This window comes from Spinacia oleracea, chromosome 1 (assembly GCF_020520425.1).
Source record: "Spinacia oleracea cultivar Varoflay chromosome 1, BTI_SOV_V1, whole genome shotgun sequence".
Taxonomy (NCBI): domain Eukaryota; kingdom Viridiplantae; phylum Streptophyta; class Magnoliopsida; order Caryophyllales; family Amaranthaceae; genus Spinacia; species Spinacia oleracea.
The window spans coordinates 37,424,120-37,447,900 of NC_079487.1; the positions used below are offsets into that span (position 1 = coordinate 37,424,120).

General features: G+C 34.9%; 1 protein-coding gene and 1 long non-coding RNA gene across 4 annotated transcripts; one reads left to right on the forward strand and one right to left on the reverse strand.

The window, feature by feature from the left end:
* Positions 1 to 901: 901 nt before the first annotated feature.
* LOC110806029 (uncharacterized) lies at positions 902 to 4,751 on the reverse strand. Of its 3 annotated transcripts, XR_008925831.1 has the most exons (5): positions 4,374 to 4,745; positions 4,062 to 4,224; positions 3,851 to 3,972; positions 2,998 to 3,108; positions 902 to 1,168 (listed from the first exon to the last, which is right to left on the reverse strand). It is a non-coding gene; the product is annotated as an uncharacterized lncRNA (long non-coding RNA). The 3 variants fall into 3 exon arrangements; XR_008925830.1 differs by having other exon boundaries at positions 3,851 to 4,224; positions 4,374 to 4,751; XR_008925832.1 differs by lacking the exon at positions 2,998 to 3,108 and having other exon boundaries at positions 3,851 to 4,224; positions 4,374 to 4,744.
* A 9,602-nt stretch (positions 4,752 to 14,353) lies between these two features.
* On the forward strand, positions 14,354 to 22,830 carry LOC130463872 (proline-rich receptor-like protein kinase PERK15). The gene is made up of 6 exons (XM_056833150.1): positions 14,354 to 14,366; positions 14,740 to 14,815; positions 14,899 to 14,950; positions 15,226 to 15,384; positions 15,497 to 15,546; positions 22,740 to 22,830. Exons 1-6 carry the CDS (start codon positions 14,354 to 14,356, stop codon positions 22,828 to 22,830), a joined length of 441 nt encoding a protein of 146 aa, XP_056689128.1.
* The last annotated feature ends 951 nt before the right edge of the window (positions 22,831 to 23,781 follow it).

The window sequence follows — 23,781 nt, forward strand, 5'->3', positions numbered from 1 at the left end:
ATGAGAGATCTTTTGAAGGTTTTAAAGGGGGAAACCAAGCTCTGGAAGGCAACCCCACGTGGCACTCCCTCCGATCAAGCAGCCTACCCCACAAGGGCGAGGGGCATCCTCCTTGAGGGGAAAATGATGTAGCCTAAAAGAACGCCACATGGCTGTATCGTGAAAGCCCAGAAAGAAAGGCCCAAACGCTTAAGAGGCCCACCAGGTCTAAATCAGGCCCCCAAAACTTAGCAGGACACGTGTCTTGATCTTGCAGAGCATCCAATCATGCAGGACTAGTTCCCAAGAAACCCTAGTACTATAAATAGTGTAGATCCCTAGGTAAAAGGGGGCAATCAATTCATTCCCACCAACCTCAAACTATTTTTCACTAGTAGAAAAAACCCTTGTTGCAGCGGGCTTTTAGACCCCTGTTGCAGCGTACATCGTATGCTGCAACTGGGGGGCCTGCAACAAGTATTGACTTGTTGCAGCGTACAATGTACGCTGCGAAAAGTACTTTTTTGCAGCGTACATTTGCATGTACGCTGCAACAAGTGTGTAAAATTAGGCAAAAATCAAGACTTGTTGCAGCGTACAAAATGATGTACGCTGCAACAGACTGGTTTGTTGCAGCGGGCTTTTATTTGTACGCTGCAACAAACCAGTCTGTTGCAGCGTACAAATAAAAGCCCGCTGCAACAAACCAGTCTGTTGCAGCGTACATCATTTTGTACGCTGCAACAAGTCTTGATTTTTGCCTAATTTTACACACTTGTTGCAGCGAACAAGTATATGCCCCCTGCAACAAAGTTGTGCTTTTGGCGGGAAAATTTTAGTTTTATTTATCTATACCTAGGGTGTCTTACACCAAATATAGGAACCTGTCAACAACAATAAATAAAATATCGCAACCTGTAGATCAACAAATATAAAAAATAATAACTGGTGTTTTGTATACATATATATATATCCCAAAACCAAAGTGCACGTACTACATTCAAATATACGTTCCAATTTCAATGTACGCATACATTTTAATGTAAACGATTGTTCTATAACAACTAAACCACCTCGATCAAGCGCGCTCAAGCCAATAGTAAATACTTGCGGGTAAAACACTTAGCCCGTTGCTCACGAACCACATCAATTTCCTCACTAGTATAGGCGCATTCCTCGGAGTGTAGACCTTTACAAAAACAGAAATTTCAACTAAGCATTAGATTAAATTCAAATTAAATATCACACTTTAACATTCAAGCAACTAATAACAATGTCCTAATAGTCTTGGAAACTTAAAGCTAAGCATATTAATCATGTAAAAGGTATAAAATGAATTCTTAGGTTATGTAGCTCAAATTTGGGAGCGAAAATGTCATTATAGCCTAAATAAAACCTATAACGACCCAATGAGCCTTAAATGTGCGTAAATAGATTGGAATGAGTCTTAGAAAGTTAAAACTATGCATATTAAACATGTAAAAAGTTTAAAATGAGTCATTAGGTTCTTTAGTTCAAAGTTGGGAGCGAAAATGTCAATCCAGCCTAAATAAGACCTATAACGACCCAATGAACCTTAAATGTGCATAAATAGATTGGAACGAGTCTTGGAAACTTAAAGCTAAGTATATTAATCATTTAAAAGGTTTAAAATGAGTCCTTAGGTTCTTTATTTCAAATTTGGGAGAGAAAATGCTCATTTTAGCCTAAATATGGCCAATAACGACCAAACAAACCTTAAATGTGCATAAATAGATTGGAATAAGTCTTGGAAACTTCAAACTAAGCATATTAATCATGTACAAAGTTTAAAATAAGTCCTTAGGTTCTTGAGTTCAAATTTGGGAGCGAAAATATCATTTTAGCCTAAATATGACCTATAACGAACCAATGAGCCTTAAATGTGCATTAATAGATTCGAATGAGTCTTAGAAAGTTAAAACTATGCATATTAAATGTATAATAAGTATAAAATGAGTTCTTAGGTTCTTTAGTTCAAATTTGGGAGTGAAAATGTCTCATTTAGGCCTAAATAGACCTATAACGACCAAACAATCCTTAAATGTGCATAAGTAGATTGGAATAAGTCTTGGAAACTTAAAACTAAACATACTAATAATGTAATAAGTTTAAAATAAGTCATTAAGCTCTTTAGTTCAAAGTTGGGAGCGAAAATGTCATTTTATGCTAAATATGACCTATAACGACCCAATGAGCTTTAAATGTGCATAAATAGATTGGAAGGAGTCTTGGAAACTTAAAACTAAGCATATTAATCATGTAAAGGGTTTAAAATGAGTCTTTAGGTTCTTTAGTTTAAGATTAGGAGCGAAAATGTCTCATTTTAGCCTAAATATGACCTATAACGACCAAACAAGTCTCAAATGTGCATAATAGATCGGATTGAGTTTTGAAAAGTTAAAAATAATCATATGAATCATGTAATAAGTTTGAAATTATTTTTTAGGTTTGTTAGTTCAAAGTTGGGAGCGAAAATGTCATATTAGCCTAAATATGACCTATAATGGCCAAACAAGTCTCAAATGTGCATAAATAGATTGGATTGAGTCTTGGAAATTTAAAACTAATCATATGAATCATGTAGTAAGTTCGAAATGAGTTCTTAGGTTCGTTAGTAGTATACTCGCTCTACCAATAAGGTCTTGAACTAAAGGTAAAAAACGTGGACTTGTGTAAAATATACTTAGTAGGCCACATGTTTGAATGCTCCTTCCTCTATTTGTAATTTTTAATTTTTAATTTTTAATTTTTACCCCAAAAGAAACTTATACCCACTCCGAGTGGCCGACTAAGCTACTAGCCGAGGCATATCTTACAAAAAAATAATTAGTATGTAAGCAATTATACATTATTATTATTCATTCGAAAGATTGACAATGAATTTATTGGTACAATAAAGTTAAATGAAATTTCAGAAACGAGTTTGGCAAAACATAAGAAAAAGTAATAAAAATGTGAAGAAAGAAATGTAAAATTGGTAGAGTAAAAAAAAGTAACCTTTGGGAGTGAGGCGTTCGGTTACACCAGTAATAAGATGTGTTCGGAAAACAGCAGTCCAAGGCTGGCGAAACAGACCTGGATCCTCATAGCCCTATTACAAGTTTACAACTGTGGAGAGAAATACAGAGGTTGTGGTATTTTTCGTAAAATAATTAACTAATATTTTAAAAAATACATAAAAAATACATATATACTAATATACCATTACTAAAACATTACCCTTATGCCTCTAAGCACCAAGCAACGGCCTATGCAAATACTTGGTTAAACTTAAAAAGACCAAAAACTTTTATTATATTTTAGCCTCTATGAACTCGGGATATATCAAATGGTGGAGCACAATATCATCAACAGCTTTACAATACCTCATCAATATGAACAACCAGAACTTGTTAATCCATGAAACTGAAAACCCTTTCAAGTTTCAAGTAGCCTATAATCCTATTTCCATCCAACTGCCCACACTGGTCATCATACCCAAAAATATAAACAATAATTAAATACACAAGGGAATAGGAGCAAGAAGACTGCAACAAAAAAGAGCCTGACAAGATACCAAATTAACAGAAACAGGAAACTTCTAGCAAATTGAAGAATATAGCACAGATAGAAATTTCATCATACAAGTCTTACTGCAAGAGAAAATATAGCACAAACAAACAGAACCAACCCATAGTTGTAATGTGGTATCACCAAAAGATCAAGTAACACAAAAAATAAGAATAAGAAAAATTTATATTATCAAACCCTAAAAATACGAAATTAGGGGAAAAATCAAGAATTGACTGAAAGCAAACCCTAAAAATACGAAATTAGGGAAAAACAAATACAAAAAGTTAGAAAACTATACCTCCTCAATTTCGAAGGCGGCTGAGTTCGAAGGCTGAGGTCGAAGGCCAGATGCTTGGAGAGAAAGAGTCGAGCAAATTTTCACAAAAACCAAGACGAATTGTCACCCAATTTCAACAATTACTTGCAAAAAACCCAAAAAAACCACGAATTAGAGAAAACTTAGAACAAAAAAGGGGGGATTCAGAAAAAAGCGTCGAAATGGGAGTTACCTGGGGAAGAAACCGCGGCGAGAAAACGGGGGAGAATTCACGAAAAGGACCTCAGAATTGGGGGAAGTCTGGCTTATCTGGGTATAAGCAAAGAGAAAGAGAGAGAGCATACCACAGCTGTAGCATCGTGCAAGACAGAAGTAATTGTCCATTCACCATTTTTCTAAATCAAAAAGAAACCCAAAAAGGGAAATCGTCAGAAATGCAAGAAATTTCTGAGAGACAAATCATCGAACAGTTTATGTGCATAGAAAAAGGCAGAGAAAAACAATAAAACAATAAAAAAATTAACAAGGGTCAAAGAGAATATACAGAATCGGAGTCGAGGAGAGAGAGACAACGGGGGCAGCGAGGGGTGCCGAGGCCAGGATTAATGGTGGGATCATGGTGATACACATTTCCAGTTCGAAGCTTCTCCTCGTACACTTCTCGGGTTCCCATTTTTTACGTCTCCCCTTTCAAATTTCTTGAAGCGAAAGATAAGATGTAAAATTGAGTGTGGTGGAGTGAAGGAACTGCGGGGATGACGATGGGAGGGGGTAGGGCAGCGACAGAATTCAAGGTGGTGGTTCAGGCGGAGAAAGAAGGGATTTAGGAGAGAGAAAGAGAGCAGATGAAGAAGAAGAAGAATGAGGAGGTGAGAGAGTACGCAGGGAAAGCTGAGGGAAGAAGAGGGAGTATGAGCGTCCTTAGGTTTGAGATCCGAAATGTTTTTCTTAATTAGTTTTGCAGCGAAATTTTTTTATTGCAGCGGGCTTTTATCTGTACGCTGCAAAATAAATGGGCTATTGCAGGGGGCTTTTACTTTGTACGCTGCAAAAAACTCTCTTGCTGCGGGCAATTAATTTGTACGCTGCAACAACCCTTTATAAAGTTTGACCCGCGTTGACCTACTGGTTGTTGAAGCGTATTATTACATGTACGCTGCAACAAGGGGGTTGCAACAGGGGTTTTTTCTACTAGTGTTTGCTCTGCCTTCTTTCTACAAATTACTTCTCTCTCTAGCTTATACTTACTTAAGCATCGGAGGGAATATTCCTACGGGAATATTCTTGTTTTGCAGGTTGCCACAAGTTCGTGCCAGCTCATACTTGATACCTCCGAGGAACGCGTGACACGTCATCACCGTAAAAGATCCAACAACAAGTATCTCCTCTAAAATTATAAAAAAAAAAGTAACATGTCTAAACTATAGAAGTAACATACCTAAACTAAGAAGGTATCTCCCCTAAAACTACTCCGTATAAAAAAAGTAACATGTATAAACTATATAAGTAACATACCTAAACTAAAAAAAGTACCTCCTCTAAAATTATAAAAAAAAAAAAGTAACATGTCTAAACTATAGAAGTAACATACCTAAATTCGCAAGTGTGAACTGGTCTCACCATCAGTTGATGGTGAGGACAGTCTCATATAAGAATTTGGGTTAAGATCACCTGAGAAACTCAACTCGCCGGAATAAAACCTCTGAGGAGAAGAAGCAATTAGATCATCATCAGAACTTCTATTTTTCTTCTTCTTGAAATTTCCAAATCTTTTAATCCTCTTCAATTTATTGTTAATGTTGTTATTGTGGTGATTTTTCTCCTTCATCTCTAATTTTTGCTCCAATTCTTCTGAATTAATCCTGCCTTCCATCGTCCCAACTGAACAAGCTCCTTCCATATTTTCTCTCTCCTATAGAAACCCCACAAACCCCTCAAAATTATTTGAATTCAGAAAATACCCAAAACCCTAAAAATAATTGAACTGAGAATACCCAATTTCACCAGATTGAACCTCGAAAAACATTAAATTCACAAAAATTTAAATTCACAAATCACAAAACCCTTAAATGATGAACTGGTCTGGTAGATTTGAAGGAGATGATGACGATGATAATAGAAGTAGCAGTAGAAGACGAAGACGCGTGAATTGAATGAGAGAGAGAAAGTCGAATTTTCCATGTTAGAAAGGTCGAGGTTTTGAATTGCGCCAGAATAGGGGTATAATAGTAACAGTACATTAACGCCTAGTTAACGTCGTTAGCCTCCAAGGATCATTAAGGATATTTAATGCAAGAAAATGAAACCTCCTGTGTATTTGGTGAATACCACGAGGGTATTTGGTGAATAAACTTAAACCTCGGGGGTATTTCATGAAAAATCCGATAAATATACTTTAAATATTAACTTTTTATAATTTTTTCTTATCCATAATTCAAGATATTAATGTTTTAAATCGTGCATTGGTAAACGTGACTAAATAATTGTGTTATTTAAAAAAGAGGAAGTTTAAAAACAAAGTACGTCCTCCGTTTTTTAACAATTACCTCCATATTGAGTTTCACATATGGGCGGTGCACAATTTACAAAACTAGTACGTAACTTCCATTATCATTTTCTAAGAATTGTAAAAAAATTGATATATGTGTAGACGCTATACGTGAACAAGAAATAACACCTTATTATGTAGGGAAAATAAAGGTGTCTAGGGGTACTGCCCTTAAACTACGGTTGGCCTTATTACGTAGAGGCCCTCGCTCGTGAATGAGTAATTTGTAGGAAATCACCAAATACTAGAACTTTTTAAGACAAAGTTAAGGCAAAATGAAATGCTTAAGTGAAACAGCATGCAAACTTAAACAAATATCATTAATTGATAAGAAACGAAAAACTAGAAAAACATTAAATCATGAAGAGATGTACTTCCATGGTAGAATGTGTAGACATCTACATTTGTCCCTAGGCCCGAAGCGGTAAGTTCAATGATGAAACCAAACACTGCTTGTCAACGCCTTTCCTAAGTATGCGACGAACGAACTGTGACTGAATGATGTGACCCAGAAACCTGTATTTCCATTTTTAGTAACTTCTACTTATAGTAACCGCCATATTAACCCGCTACCTGCAATAGCAGCTGTGTAAGATAGATTTTCAAGTGACTGTTTTGCATTACAATTAATCCTTTAGAAAAGATAAGAGTTGCACTCCAACTAATATCATCAAAGAGATAAAACCAAGAATGAGATAGAAATTTGGAATAAAACCGGAAAAACCGGGAAACAGGTGGACAACAAACACCAGCGCCAAAAAATTCTAGCGCGTGGCATTCACGCACCACATATTTCCAGCGCATCAGCGCCATAATATTCTAGCACTATATTTTGGTTCTCTGCTAAACACGACACGGATAGAAATCTGAAACAGCTGTCAATGACTCAACAAACAACAAAGTTGGTGCGCCCTGGCACGCGCTATAATTTTCCAGCGCAGTTGTTTAATGCGCTAGAACATTTTGGCACAACCATTTGATTTCTAGTAAACTTTTGTCTCTTCAAACGTCTATCATAAATTGACATGTTACACTATAAATACAGCCCTCAAAACTCCGGAAATCGGTACCAACGATCAACCAAAAAACCATAAGCTTGAGTGTTGACCGAAGCTTCACTTTGTCCCATATTAGCAATAGTTTGCCGTAGTAAGTCATTGTTAAGAAGACTCCGTCCGCGGAAGCATTCATCCTACCTCAAATACTGCCGAAACTCTAACCAATTAACAAGCCTGAACTAAGGAATCCAAAGGAAACTTTGGAAGAATCGAAGCACACAGTTAGTCAGTTACCGGAAAGTTCGAAGCATAACAAGAAGGATAGTAAAGACAAGTGGTTAGTGTTCTTGAGAACTGCATTATAGCCTAAGCTAATATGTAACCTGAAATCTACTTTATTTACTACTTTCAACACCTTAATCTACTTAAAACAGATCTTGACCTTGTTTAGGTAAATTTTTTGGGCATTAAAAAAAACACAGATTAGTAATGTTGCATAACGCATGTCCCGTTCGTTGTCGCATTGAACTAGTAAGGACCGCCTCATTGGCTAATACCGATCACTCCCCGTATTAGTAAACGTCCCCCGTATTCATAATAATCAGTATATTGATCACGACTAATCAGATAATTTCTGGACAAACCTGTTACTGTTAGGTATCTTAAATCTACTTAAAACAGCTCTTGACTTTGCTTAGATAAATAATTTGGGCATTAAAAACAACACAGATTAGTAATGTAACATAACGCATACTTTGCTTAGATAAATAATTTGGGCATTAAAAACAACACAGATTAGTAATGTAACATAACGCATGTTCTGTTCGTCGTCGCATTGAACTAGTAAGGACCGCCTCGTGGGCTATTATCGGGCACTCCCCGTATTAGTAAACGTCCCCAGTATTCATAATAATCAGTATATTGATCACGACTAATCAGGTAATTTCTGGACAAACCTATTACTGTTAGGTACCTTAAATCTACTTAAAACAGCTCTTGATCTTTCTTATCTAAATTATTTGGGCATTAAAAACAACTCAGATTAGTAATGTAGCATAACGCATGTCCCGTTCGTCGTCGCATTGAACTAGTAAGGACCGCCTCGTGCCTAATACCGAGCACTCCCTGTATTAGTAAACGTCCCCCAAACTCTCAATCTCTACTCCGCTGGATGTACGTTGAGCGATCTCCATAACAGGGATCACAAGCGAACCTATGGCCGTTGTGGTTGAATGCGCTTTCTTTAGCTCCGACTTTATTGGCGTATCACTATAACCGGGTTTTGTCAGTTTTATTAAATGTAGTTGTAAAACTGAATGACGACTCCTACATACTAGTAAAAAGAGGTTAACGGCCACAGTTAGCTCGGCTCTTATACTTAATATGATTGCCATATCCCGAGGGAAAGTCGTTCGAGCCGATTCCATAGGAAAAGTGCGCTCGTCCTAATTATTAACCCCCTCATAGTGGCGACTCCGCTAGGGACAATTTTGAAGTACTTGTGCAAATAGTGCGTCGGTGATGAAGTTGTATGGCAGGAAACGAACGCTAGGCCTCATTTACTTCCTTATTAAGTTGGGACGACCTGAAGTATTCAATGTGACGAATGATCGCGATAGAACCGCATACCATTCTTGGCTTCCTTGGCATGTTACATCTCGGAAGCCCGGAATCAGGACACCTGCTAGCCCAGGGGGGTGCACGCGCTTCGCATGTTGTCAACTTGGCATGTTTGCAATGTAGAACATCCACCCAAATCAAACCGCTTATCTCCTAGGTCCATTCTCAGTGCATGCCATTCCAATGTGTACCAGATAGGCCTTGATAAAATTCGTTCATGAACCCGGCTACTTCGACCGAGGACTTTCGTGGAATTGGCGATAGGTTTACCTTTTTGACACCAGCCTATTACCATGGAGACTCAACATAAACTAAATGCGCATCCGTATCTGAATTCATGCTTGTTGTTAGTTTTGTGTAGAAACTATATGTGCTATGTGAAATTAACTAGCCGGACACATAGTTTAGGGTCAACAACATGGTCAAAATCAATAAAAACGCTTAAAAAAGTCGATAAATAATGAAAAAGCTACGAATCGTATAATCAGAATTACATATGGTACAACCCTGGAGCATACGCCAGGAAATAGTCTTCACGTAAAAAGACTTACTCAAAGTAGGGTGATAGACGATTATTGTGTCGTTAACCAATAACCACCCTATCAAAAAATATTTATAAACCACCTAAACAAACCAACTATATTGACTATAGTGACAACCATAGGATCGTCCCAAGAGAGCGGTATGAGAGAGTTCAACAGGATCAAGCTAGTTTAGAAATGAAAAGGAAATAGGATCATGACAAGCTAACAACTAATTAGAAGGAGGAATCAAAAGGAACAAACTAGGGAATTGGGGATAGTCTTGGTTTCATTAGGGAAGGATGAAGGTTCAATCACTTTGATATTGCAAAGACATGATAATTAGGGGAAAACCGGAAAATGTTGCATTCGCCACCTCTCAGATAGAATGCATTAAGTTGCCTAATCCGAGGGAGAGCTTTCGCATGACCCCTAGACTAAATAACTAACAAGTAGAAATAGTTCATCCTCATGCTAATACTAAATCACAATCTCTTGCCAAACTAACATGAAGCATTCCAATCAACTAACTAGAATTAGCATTTACAACTACTAATCTAACTAGACATGGAAATCCTAATCATCAAATCAAAATTTAATCACAACATCATCATGAATTCCCTTCAAAAATCCATAAATAATTCCCAATCTTCATCCCTATCCCTAGCAAGCAACTACTCAAGAGCCATGGAAAGAGAAAGCAATCTAAGTATGGAATTCAAACAATGAAACATGCTAATTAAACAAAAAACAAAACTGAAATCAATAAAATCAAACAAGCAAGCTTTTAGAGTATTCTAAGTATGAAGTAAATCACCAACAATAACAAAGTGAACAAAATTGAAGAGCAAAATTGAAATTAAAAGATTAAAGAGAAAGAAATTTATTAGAAGCTTCAAAGGATTCTACACTTGGAATTAATCTTCGGAAAATTTCGTATTTACTACCTTTTAAATAACCAACTTTTGTAATTACTACCTTATGTAATTTTTATTTTATTTTACTACCTTAAACTTCCCATAATTTATTGTTTACTACCTCTTAACAGTTTCCATCCAAAATTCCGTCACATGGGGCCCACTAACGGCTAGTTTAGGATTTCCCTCCTTATATTGTTTCAATCTTCCACGATTTTCTTCATCTTAACCCCAAAATTTTCCCCGAAATTTCCAATCCATTTCAATACTTCAATTAGGTTAGGGGTTTTACTTTAATTTGTGAATCGTTCGTTTATGTGCTCAAACCAAGGAAAATTCTGCTCATTACAGGTATCAATTTTATGTTTTTGTTCTTTAATTAGGGTTTAAATCCAATTTGGGGGTTTTTGTTCTTCAAATGAATTAACAAAATTAGGTTACTACTATTCGAATTGATAACATAACTAACGAGAATTAATGTAAATTGGACCTTATATATATAAAAGTCTACGTAAAGACCCCTACGACTTTCAAATATTGGACCTTGACGGAGTCGCCACCAAACATATTAAGGGTCCCGTTTCAAATAATCAAAGATGACTCTTTTTGGACAAGGCATTGAATCTTAAAACTAAATGTGTGAGATTCGGGTATGGGAACGAACCGCTTATTTTGGTAGGCTTTAGAAATATATTCAAATAAAAGACAAGGATTTTTTTGAGAAATCCTAATCATGGCACTAGGTTGGTTGGAGCATGCATTTTAGAACATCGAAATTGCTACTTGTATGTGGTCACTTTTCTTAAAATTTAATTTTAGGAACCTATGGCCGGTTTGTCCAAAAATTATCTTCGTTAAGCGTGATGTAACCTTTTTTTTATTTTGTTGTACTTACAATGTTGGGTGATGAATACAATAAGCAAGTAAACCATCATCACAAGTAGAAAAGGAATTATTGAAATGCGTACAACACCGTTTAGGTGCAAAACCTCATCGCCTTGAAAATGGCGAGTAAAAGGGGTGCGATATTGAAATTGCAACCATAGTAATAATAAGAGAAATAGTAATAGAAATCATCACTTAAGTAAATTAAGAGGATAAAGGTGCGTTATTGAAATTGCAATATTGAAATAGCAATTGTATTTGAAATCCGAACGCCAAGCAACTTCTTAATAATAAGTGTGCCCGACACGAATTCAATTCTCTAAAAATCTTAACTTTAGATGAGTTGCTAATCTTAAAGTGTCATTGATTTTGAACATTGAAATAGAACTTAAACTTGAAATAGAACTTGAACTTGAAAAGGGAGGTTCAACATCAAAGATTAAGAGATTTCATGCTAGAAAGATCTCATCTTTAACATAATCCATGTTTTGAAATGTTCTAGTTTAAAGAGATTTTCTCTCATTTAAACATCATTGACTTGAACAATGAATTTTGTATTATGAACTTTAATGTTCATATGTTCTAGTTTAGAAAAGGGGTTGCACTTTTCATAAACATCCTTGAACTTTGAAAAGGTTTGAGTTTTGTAAGATTGTATGATGATTGTTGTAAAGAGAAAATATTTCAATAGTGAAAGTTCCTCATTTTACTAATCATTTTTGAAACCAAAGCTTGTAAACTTGCATTTGAATATTGAAATGGTGCATGGAAAATTATTTGAGAGAGATTTCAAGAGTGTAATCTTCCCAAAGATTGCATCTTTGTACATTTTTCCTAGTTTGTCATGAGTATGAACTCAAACATAAACATCATTGGAGTTTGGATCTTGGATTAAAGAAGTAAAAGACTATAATAAATCATAGTTATTTAGAATTGGAATTCGGATTGCCTTGTTAGGGTTAAGTTATGCCTCCGATTTGAACACCCAATTGCTCTTGATGTTAGAGCATTTGTAGGATTTTTGAAGTTTTGAAGATTGAATTAGGTTTTGTATTGATATTTGTTTAGATTACGACCTTGTATTATCAATTCATCCTCCAATTTCCGGAGAAAATGAGGGTTTAAATAGGGGATTAACCTGGTAAAAGACAAAGCAGGGGTGCGTTTGGCGCCTGGGCTGCGCCCAGCGCTGAGGCCACGTGGCAGAAGCCACCAAAAGAAGGACGATGACACCTTCCTTGTACCGGAGGCTTCGTACCTTTGTACGATTTTTAAATGTAGCGATTTTCTTGGTGGTTCAGGCAAGAATTTGCGACTAAAAACCCACCTTTTGAATTCGGGATTTGTATTTGGACTCGGTTTTACGGGTCGGGGCTCGGCATGCTCGGTTTTATGGGTCGAAGCCCCTTTTTGTATTTCTTAATGGCATTTTGATTTGAAATGGCCTTGTAAAACCAATGGAGAGGTCCATTGGGTGAGATTGTGTTTGGATTTTGAACATGAATTTTGGAAATTGAATTTTGTATCGAGTTTAAAAATGGGAACGGGCTTGAGAGTTGGACTTTGGATATTGGATTTTGGAATATGTCATTGGGATTTCCGCAAGGAGTTGCACCAACAACCTATCAAGGATAATGGTTTCGTCATCATCCCATTACGGGAGACACGAATTAGGTGCTTAAACATACCTAAAAATTTGTCCAATTTGTTAATTTTATTTTGTATATTGGTAAATTTTTATGTTTTGTGCTATAATCTCAATTGTAATTGATAATTATTTAATTATAGGGTATGAAATTTGATTGATTATTTGGGTAAAGTGACAATTGCAGTAGAGCAGCGAATTAAGTATGTCTTAAATGGGCTTGAATTGGCTGATTTCTTCTCCTCATTGTGTATGGCAGTCTTCAAGTGTCCCTTTTAAAGAAATCATCAACTATAGGGGTGATGTACTTATTGGCTTGTTGCTAAAGTGTCATATATCTTCTTTGCTTAGAAAAGAGATAAACTTATGAAATTATGATAGTTTTTGTTTGTTTGTGGTGAAAAATTCAGAATGAATGCAGACGAGTTCTGGTGAATTTAATTCTTAAAACTGAATGTGGCTTGGGGATTTGTGGTATTGTTTACTTAAAGTTTGAGTGCAAATTGTTGTTCCATGATGTAGCCTTGAACGAGCGCTTAAACGGAGTCTAGATGTCTACTTGTTAGCATTCGTTTTTAGCTATTAAGGTTCTGTTTTGCATTCCCTCTTGGAATGCGGTTCTGTTTTGCAGAAAGTGGCCACTTTGTATCTCTGTCAGCCATCTAGAACTCGTATATGTATTGTATATTAAAACAAAGTACTAACAAGCATATTCAATGCCCTGGTCATGACTTGTGCGCTGTGAAAGCTTGTTGAAGCTGCTAATAATTATTCCTGTAATGCTCGAGGGAGAAACATAACTGCCTGATTGCCTCCCTTTTTCCATCAGTTGCTTCCAACATCAAGACTTTATATCTCTCAACCTCTTCTCTAAGTTCCTTATCTAATGACCTTAATTCCTGCACAACTTTACTTGTCTCGTCTTTTCCAGAAACCAACTGTTGCAGATGATTTTCCATTTCAGCAACTCAATCATTTCTTGCACTTAATTCAGTGTTGAGCTTATCTTTTTCACTTGCTAAGTTTTCACATTTTATCTTGAATGCATCGAGGTCACTTTCCAAAATTTATAGCCTATGTGTCTTTTTCAGTAATATCTCCTTTCAGCTATTCAATTTCATCATTTAATTTTTTTCTTTTCCTAGGCCGCAAGCTCCTCTTTAAACTGGTTTTGTCAAGTACTATACTACTACAATTGTTAGCTATTGTGATTCCATTTGATGCTTGATTATTAGCACATTCCATAACTTACAACGAGAACTCAAAGTATAAACAAAAATCTTTGAAGCAAAAGAAAAGGAGCACAAGCCTTCAAAACAAATGTTTACATCACTGTAATTTACTAGTATTCAGATCCTCGTAATTATCAGTATGGTGATTATATTGAAGAATGCTAAAATCAGGTCTCTACAATTTTAAGGGACTTACTAAGCATCAGTCATAAGATTTATATGATAGATGCATTATAGTGGTTCCTGATAGACTTATACACCTGAACAGTCATATATATAGATATACAATCATATAGTCATATAGTATTTAAAACGTTTGGCTATAATATATGTTTGTAGAATTGTAGGTAATCCGAAATTTATTCACAGAGATTTCAAGACAGAAAATATTCTTATGGATGATGAGTTTGAACTTTGAAGAAAAGGTTCCAAACTTCATGCTAGCTGATTAATGAATTGAATTTATAACTTACCTATATTATTGGTTTTGGTAACTTTAAGTGGTTCTTAAGTGTTTTTTCCATCTACTTTTTTGCATCTTCAGGTTGCAGACTTTGGACTAGCAAAGTTTTCTTTAGATACAGATACTCATTTGTCAACTTGAGTTATGGGAACTTTTGGTAAGACCAGTACTTAAATTGTGGTTAATTTGTTGGTAAGTAAGTACATCAGTAGCTACTGATTTTATTTAGGTAATTTCCAGTTACCTAGTTCCAGAGTATGTTGCATGTGGAAAACTTACTGAAAAATCAGATGTCTAATGTCTTTTCCTTTTGGGGTTGTGCTTCTGCAACTAATTAAAGAACGTAAACCTTTTGATAGAGCTCGCCCTTCATGGAATATAGCATTGTATAATAGGTGAGGTTTCCTTTTATTAGTTGAAAGATTCTTAACACTGTGTGGATCATGATTCTTGTACTATCAGCTTTTACGCATTGTTGAATTACATGTCCATGAATTTTGTTAAGTATGATATTTAAAAATGATTTACAGACATCTACAAATTGGTTGGTTTATGTTGGACTCGTAGGCTAGCCCTTCGCCAACACAGGCTCTAGAAGGTGGAAGATTCAGTGATATTGTTGATCCAAGATTAAAAGACTATAATCACTTTGAGATGGCTCAAGTGATTTCTTGTGCAGCTGCAAGTGTTCTCGTCTCTGCAAGGCAACAGCCTCAAATGACTCAGGTAATGTAATGTACTAGGCTTAGGCACATATTTGGTTCAAGGGTCGATAATGTCTGGAAAAAAAAGTTATAAATAATTTATGATCGATCAAATTTTGTGTCATGTCAAACAGGTAGTACAAGCTCTTCCAGGGAACTTATCAGCTAAGGATGTTGTTGTTCTGTATGATATGACCAACTACTTAATCAAGAAAAACATTTTTGTAGGAAGAGGAACAACACATATGAATTGGGAATTAAAGTTGAAAATTAATGCGTGCCAATGTAATATCAAACTAATGTGTTTAATCAATACTCATTAGTCTCGGTGAACATTAAATTAGTGCCCGCCAATGTAAATTATGGAAACAATACTCAGTCTTCATCAAGTTATGCAAACTTTTAGGTAAGATCGGTGCTTAAACTGTTTCAAATTTACTGTTAAGTAAGTACATCAGTAGCTGATTTGAGTTAAATTCAGTTACTTAGCTCCAGAGTATGCTGCAAGCGGAAAACACAAAATTGTACGTAGGGTACAATTCACTACAAACACAAAATTGTGAGTGCAGTGCAGTATATTCAGCCCCAAAAAGAAATTTGCGCAAAAAAAAAAAACCAAAGAAACCTCTTTTCTGGAAAAGGTGGTTTTTTAGGTTTATTAATTATTTATGTCCAACAAAATATAAGGGACCTCTTTTCCAGAAAGTTGGTTTTTTAAATAAAGTTAAAGAGACCTCTTTTCGATTGGAGGTGGTCTTTTTCATTTTTTAAAGAAACCACTTTTCTGGAATAAGTGGTACCTTATATAGGGTAATTAAATAATAAATTTAATATATAAATAACCACCTTTCTAGGGTAGGTGGTTTCTTATTTTTAACAAAGAAACCACCACAAAAAAGTGATTTCTTAACCTAAGAGACCTGTGATTCTGAGACCACCTCTCATGAGGTCTCTTATGTGTTTTTTAGGTGGTTTGTTTTGAGTTTTTTGAGGTAGTGAATCTTAAAAGACTTAAGACAAGCCAAAACATGCTTAAGGATTTAAGACTTTGGGGGTCTTGGATTCGTTTCATTCATTATGGACTATGTTTTATTATGCATGAATGAAATGTTTAATAGCTTTAATGATTTCATGTATGCTCTTATTTCAAAGTTATTAAGAAATTTATTCAGTTATAGTACATATCTTCAATATTATTGCGTTCGGATAATAGAACTGCGATATTTCCTCAATCGATTGGTAACTAATTATGGGAGAAATTCTCAAAGGAAAGGAGATTGAGAACGTATCTTGGGTGTTGTTTTTCTTATAGTGATCTTCAGGGTTGTTTTCAAACTAAAACTTGAATGGTAGACAATTTGGACCTCATATATTAAGAATATTGGGTAGTTTTGGTATAATGAAATATTGAGTTAAAGACTCATGTATTACCAATGGTTAACAACCAAGTTCCTTTTGATTCAATAATGAACTAGACTCTTTGGATGTGGTCATTCAAAATGAATAAAAGGAAAGGGACTTTGTAAACATAACAAAGTAAGAAGATCAAGCAAAGAGTAAATCTTTTGGACTATAAGAAAAGGTGCTAGAAAGGATAGGAAACGGGAACAAACGGAAAAGAATTCAAAATTCTATTTCGTCCTTAAAATTTGTGTTAAAGAGAAACATCTTAGTAAATAAACTCCTATGGTACTGATTACCACTTGAAGTTCTAACTTTTGTCAAGAACACAAATTTTGGAAGCTAAGTCTGGTTATTGACCTACAAGTGGGAAATGAAGCAAAGTTCTGCTAGATTAGTTGTAGGATCATCTTTTTTGTTTTAAAGTCCTTCAAAAGGCTGAAACTTACTGGAATTTTGTTCCATTAATCATCATAAAAAAAATTCTGTTTGGACACAGAAAGACTCAAGTTCAAAGTAAACAAAAACAATCGTTGAGTGTTTATTTGAATGAAATGGTCATTTATGGGTTGAGTCATATGATTCATTAATAAACAAACAATTCTAATGACATTCAAACTTCAGAAGGTTCAAATCAAATGTTTTGATTTGTGTTCCACATATCTTTGGCAATGTCATACGACCATATCAACAAGACAACATTATAAGATTCCGTGGCACGGTTTTTTGAAAGTTGATTAATTTAAGACACATGGGTCTTACTTGTTGAACATGACACAGAAATGGACTATTGTTAGTAGGTTCTAGACAATTACGTTCATTTAACAAAGATAGATTTTATGACTTGTCTTTTTCACAAGCACTTGAGAAAATATAACTACATTTACTCAAAGTGAAATACATGAATGCTTCAAAGAGATTCACTAAGAACATAAAATCAACATGGCAAGATATTTGGAACATCTAGACTGGATCAAGATGATGTTTGCATGAGCCAATAATGATTATCGAGATTGTTCATATGGCATTATAACAATCGAAACTCCATAAAAATATGGTATGTGCAAATGGAGAATCGGAATCTATTCGATTGATGATAATCACGACTATTTTCCTATATAGTTTCTAAATGATACTCTCAAGTGATTATCACACTAAACAAAGTTGTCAAACCTAAAGATAAGATATCCTAAGGATTAAACTTTGGTTCAGTACATCTTTTCAACATGTATATCTAGGTTGTCAAACCTTGTGGGAGTTGGTGTTTACATCAAACGAACTCAAGAATAGATATATGTTTCTTCATGAGCGACTAATATGGGAACACATGGTTGTCGCTCTAGATAGTGTCTTTTAGGAAACCATCATATTTCCAAAAAGGCGAGTGGGAGGAATATGACATCGAAGTGACCTCAAAAGAACTTCGAGTCAAGCAACAAACAACTGTAGGATACTTAGGAGCCTTTGGAAGCGCTCCACATATGAAGTCTTTGGAAAAGCTTCAAGAAGACTGTGAAAGGGCTTCAAGAGAATCCTAATACTCAAAGGACTTGAGTAATTTCTTTATGGACACAAACATTTAATGTTCAATACCTAGGTAAATCGTATAAGGAATATAATTCAACCAAGATAGATACATAGATATCTTGAGGAATAAAGACTTTGGGAGTGCTTCAAAAACATACGACTTACAGGTTAGCTTCGACAAATTAAAAATTCCCAAAAATGGAATAAGGTTTAACGCCATTAAATCCTAAAAATAGTTTGTGGACATTAAATATGAAATATCTTCATCTTACGAATCAAGTCTTTCATTTGGTTATTTTGCATAAAGGGTTCACTCCCATTGGTTGCAAACATGTTTTCTAAACATACAAAGATGACATTGTATACGCGTACAAAAGAAAAGCTAGATTGGCGGTTAAAGATTGTAAACAACTTCACGCCGTTTATAATGTTCAAATATTTTTGACCAAGTCGGAATGCTTGACCTATTTTGGATAAATCTAGCAATCATTGCATATGGAAATATGGCAATTGGAAAACGAAACATCCTCCTCAATTGGACTTTTTGGAAGTAGTTGTGTGCACTACACAATGTAAAAGTTTTGGATGCTAGATAAAGAAGCAAGCTGAAGAAATCTATTCATAGATTAATGCATGCAAGTGTGAATTCGAATATACTTTTCGAAAAAGGCTATTGAGCAATCATAGCTTTGTGAAAATATGAATCATCTTATAGATGAGGAGTTTAGTGGGAGCTAAGTCAAATTTATTCGTTCTATATATGAGATACATATCTCTCTATGGAAAATGACATTCAAATTCTAAATGGTTGGATTTGAAAGTATTTGTAATTATTAGAACCATGACGAAACTTAGATCATATTGGGTCAAAGATCTATTGGATAGGATCTAAAGCGTTATTTGGATTCTTTAAAATTAATTACTAAATCAAACACAAATGAGAGACTCAAAAGAGACTCTCAACCCATATGAGTAAGTCTAAGTAATGAATGTTTTAACTAAATATAAAGCTAGGTTGTTATTACTAAAGTTAAAACATGAAGGACCTTGTAGAGGACCTTCACCTTATATCACATGGTAATGCCAAAATTTTAGCAAGATTCGGTATCTCTTGAAACAGAATATGCTAAAACTTACATGGATAGATTTTAAAATGTCAATGGTTTTTGCATTGTAATGAATCATGTATAATGTGATATATAGATCGCCAAGATAACTCGTAAATATTGAATCATGACGAGTTTATATCAATCTCTCTTGATCTAAATCAAAGATCATTAGAATAATATCAAGAACATCCAATACATTTAGACATGTAGGATGAGCACTTGAGGAGAGGAAATGAAGATGAACTAAAGTTTTGATGCTACATGCATTGCCTAAGCAATAGTTGGATTCGAGTTGTAAGGCAAACCACAAACATACCCAGCAATTAAGTGTCGAGATTAAAAGGTGGTAACATAGGTTCAAAACCATATGTGATGCATGGGAAAATGAATCAATGATTTGTTTCCAAGTTCTCAGTCTAAAGATGAATCTCCCACAACTCTATGAACTGGTTGGCGTATTCAAAAAGGGAAGCATCATTTGCAATCCTACATTATTGCAATGAATTCATTATTTCCTATGAAGGAATAAAAGGGAATTGTTTATATTGGGAGTTCTTCAATGAACTCAGGTTGATTAGAAGTCTGCTATCTGGATGATTTTTTATTTTAAATATGAGAATCATTCTAACAGCAACGAAAGACTAGATCATTCTATAAACATATTCAAAGATCTTTTCATCTTACATCGAAAGGCTTTCGATAGAAAAGATGCTAAGAACAGCAAAGTATGATAAACTAAACCTCTGCAAAAAATAAGATACAACACTCATATGCAGAAATGGAATCAAGTTTGAGTTCCATAAATGTTTTAAGTATTAGGTTGAAGACCCACATCTGTAAAACATTGAATGTTTAATTTTGGGTTTGAGGCCATAAATTGGAAAGCATTTGGTTTAAACATTTATCATTTATGATATTATATTTCATATTTTATTTAATCCTCGTTTAGTATTAAATGACGAAGTCCAAGTGATTCAAAATATTCAAATGAAATATCAAGGATGGATTCCTTGATAAAGAAACACCCATAAGTGAACTTGAATATTGAATCACAAAAGGATCCCTAATCCAGGTCATTGAATGGTTGGATGAACAATGACTAATGAATATTAGATTGCAAGTTGATTGCAAGCCCTTGATTAACTGATTCTACTTCCCTTACAGAACATCCCTACAATTATGGAGTACTTCATCCTTTCACTTAAAAGGGAATTTTGTCACCGAGTATTTTATAGTAAGAAAAGGAGCACAATTTCAAGTTAACCAATTATCATCCGAACTCCAGACAAAAAAGCCATATAGATGCGAATATCAAATTTATTTGAAATAAAGTTAACCCATTGAAGTTGCAAAGAGCTGACATGTTAAACCCCATCAATGTAATCATCAAAATCCTAAATAGCTAAAACTCATTACAATGTAATTAAAAGTTAAGGTAATAAATTGAGATTGAATTTAGGTCTTGCTAATTAATGTAATTTAATCCAAAATCAATTGAAATCGGTAAATTGAAGTATTATATGAAAATTTTGAAATCAGATTAACAAAAAAAGATGCATAAATTCATCCTTGTATAAGGAGTCTCCGAAGTCAGATCCAGAGAATTGAGGGAAAAGGGGATCGCGGAGATGGAGAAGAGCAGCGGAAGGAGATGCGAAGACATCGACTGGAGGCGTGAAATCTAGGGTTTGATAGATTGCTTCAACTTCGTTTTTTTGCATTTACAGTCTCAAGAACATTGAAGTCTGGCCTTGTCACTTAGTTGAGCCGGTATCTTTGAATAAGCTTCTTCTGCCACCCTGGTTTTATGACACTGGCATGGACAACCCTCTAATTTGCAGTCATTGAGGCTGCTACACCGATCTGGCTTTGCTTCAGTTCCATATTCTTTTGAAAGTACTAAACCTGGTACGACTCACAATGTTGTATTAGATACTTTTAATAAATGCTAAATTATTAATTGTAGAGTCACATTTGTAGTTATGTAAATAGTGGGAAGAAGAATAAACAATGCATTTCTGGTAGGGAAGGGATTGTGTTTTCTGTACCAAATGAAATAGTGAAGAGGATCACCAACAGAACTCAAACCGCCAAAGAGAAAGCTTTAGTCAAGCAAAAATTTATGTGAACCAATTTCTTTTACAAAAAAATTAATTAATGGACCTATCACCCAATTCACCGCGTCATAAGCACAATTATACTTATGACAACAATATAGTTATGGAGTTGGAGAGAAATATGTGAAGCGTTAAGCAAAATCATACACTCCCAAAATTAAAAAGTATCAAAATAGAAGAACAAGACTCATGTTATCAACAAAAATAAGTAGGTGATTCTCTATGCCTCTATACCAAAAATAACAACTCACTCGTCAAAATGGTTTCTCGTCACAATCCGGAAACCTCAACCGCAAAATTGATGAGAATAGTTACTCTCAAATTTTGAATTTATCAAGAAATAACAACAAAAGCTAATAGTGTTAGGTACATGATCGGAAGAACATAATCATTTATTTAGATTGCAAGATTTACACACATCTATCTCTCCAAATTATCGAAAGAAAACCCAACGCCCACAAACAACTCCGAATTAAGAACATACCCAAATTTCCCAGAGAAAAACTATATCAACATATAAGCATAGAACTCCTAATTCAAAACTCGAAGCAAAAAAATAGTCAACAGATATAAACCAATAAATCAGGCTCCAACTTACAAAACTCGCATTGATAATAAGTTGCAAAATTAATCAATCATACTTCACATGCCTAATATGCATCCAAAAAACACCACATTTCTGGCAAAAACAAATTCCGCAGTGAAAAACTACTCAAAGAAACTAACATCGATGTTCAATGAATTAACCTCTAAATAGAATTTTCTCCAGAATTCTCAGAATTACAAAGTTCAACGCTCATAAATTCACAGATTTCAGATGCAATTTGGGATTAAAGAACCTCAATTTCGGATTAAAGAACCCACAAATTTCTTGAGCAAAAGTCAAAATTGCAGTTGAATACTCCTATTTAACAAAATCTGGAAAAAATAGCAAAAATTCAGAATATAAAATCAGTGTTTGTAAGGGAACTTACAATGACTTCCCGGAAGTTCGAAGAAGACCGACAAGCTCCTTAGGGTAAAACGGAGTCAGGTGAGCCAAGAACATGAACTTATCACCGAGGTCTTTGGTGACAGAAGTGTCAGGGGCAATGCCGCTAACTGAATTGAAGCTGAGAGCCGCTTGATCCGCGAAAATCTTGAGTAAGGATTTGAATTATTTGTAAAGATACTGCAATTCGGATTCATAGCTTTATGGACCGCATTTCATTTTTTTATTGTAGGGTTTGGAGGGTTAATTTGTTGGATGAGAGCCCGACAGAGGAGAAGCCCTATGATTCCATCTCCGCTGCGAGAATCGACATGTCGTCTTGATTAGGAACCCTAATTTGCAATCCGTACTTTGTGCGTCTGCATCATTGTTTTCCACGATGAGGAATCCAGATCTTCGAAATTTGTTAGGGTTCTTCATTGAATTTCTAGGGTTTGGGAGGTTTGGGGGTTGCAGTATTACCATGAAGTTGAGAGGAGAGAGAAAAGGCGTGAGTTGAGAGGAGGGAGAGATTGTGCGATCAGTGACTCTCTAGGGTTTGGAAGAAAGGATGTGGTTAGTGAGGGTATTATCGTCAATTTCTAGGGGGACACGAAAAGTGTATTTACTCATTTACCCTAAGTTGTTCCTTTATATAATAGAGATGACCTCATATTACAAATAAGAGGTCTCTTATGTTATCCTGGGGCCCAAAGAAGAGACCAGTTATCGTAGATAAGAGGTTTCTCATTGAGGTGGGGTCCACTGAGTAAAAAAGAAGAGACTCGTTATATCCTATAACAGGTTTGCTCCTCAATTAAATTATTACTAGTTTTTTATGCACACGATGCGTGCGAGATAATACCAAAATTTTAAACTTTTTTATTGCAACTAATCACCAAAAATAATATGCCATCAAATTTGTTCACAAAGTTCATCTAAAGAGAAATTATATATCATCTCTATTTAAATATATCTAAATAGTAAAACAATTTAATACTTGTGCCTTTAGAGAATTGAAACCTAAACTATTATCCCAAAGTAAAGAAATTAAGCATATAAAAATAGTGTATTTTAATTAAATTTGAGGATGGATATGAAGGTGAGCAACGGACTATTTCATCTGCATAAATAGACACTTGATGGATATAGAATTAAAATTACAACTTCTTAATAATTATGATATGAACACTCTATATTATTCCATAAAAAGAAATCGATCAACAAATCTGTTTAATTAGAATTAAATAAAACACTGTAACTTTATTAGATTAAAAATTATACTTTCATTTAAA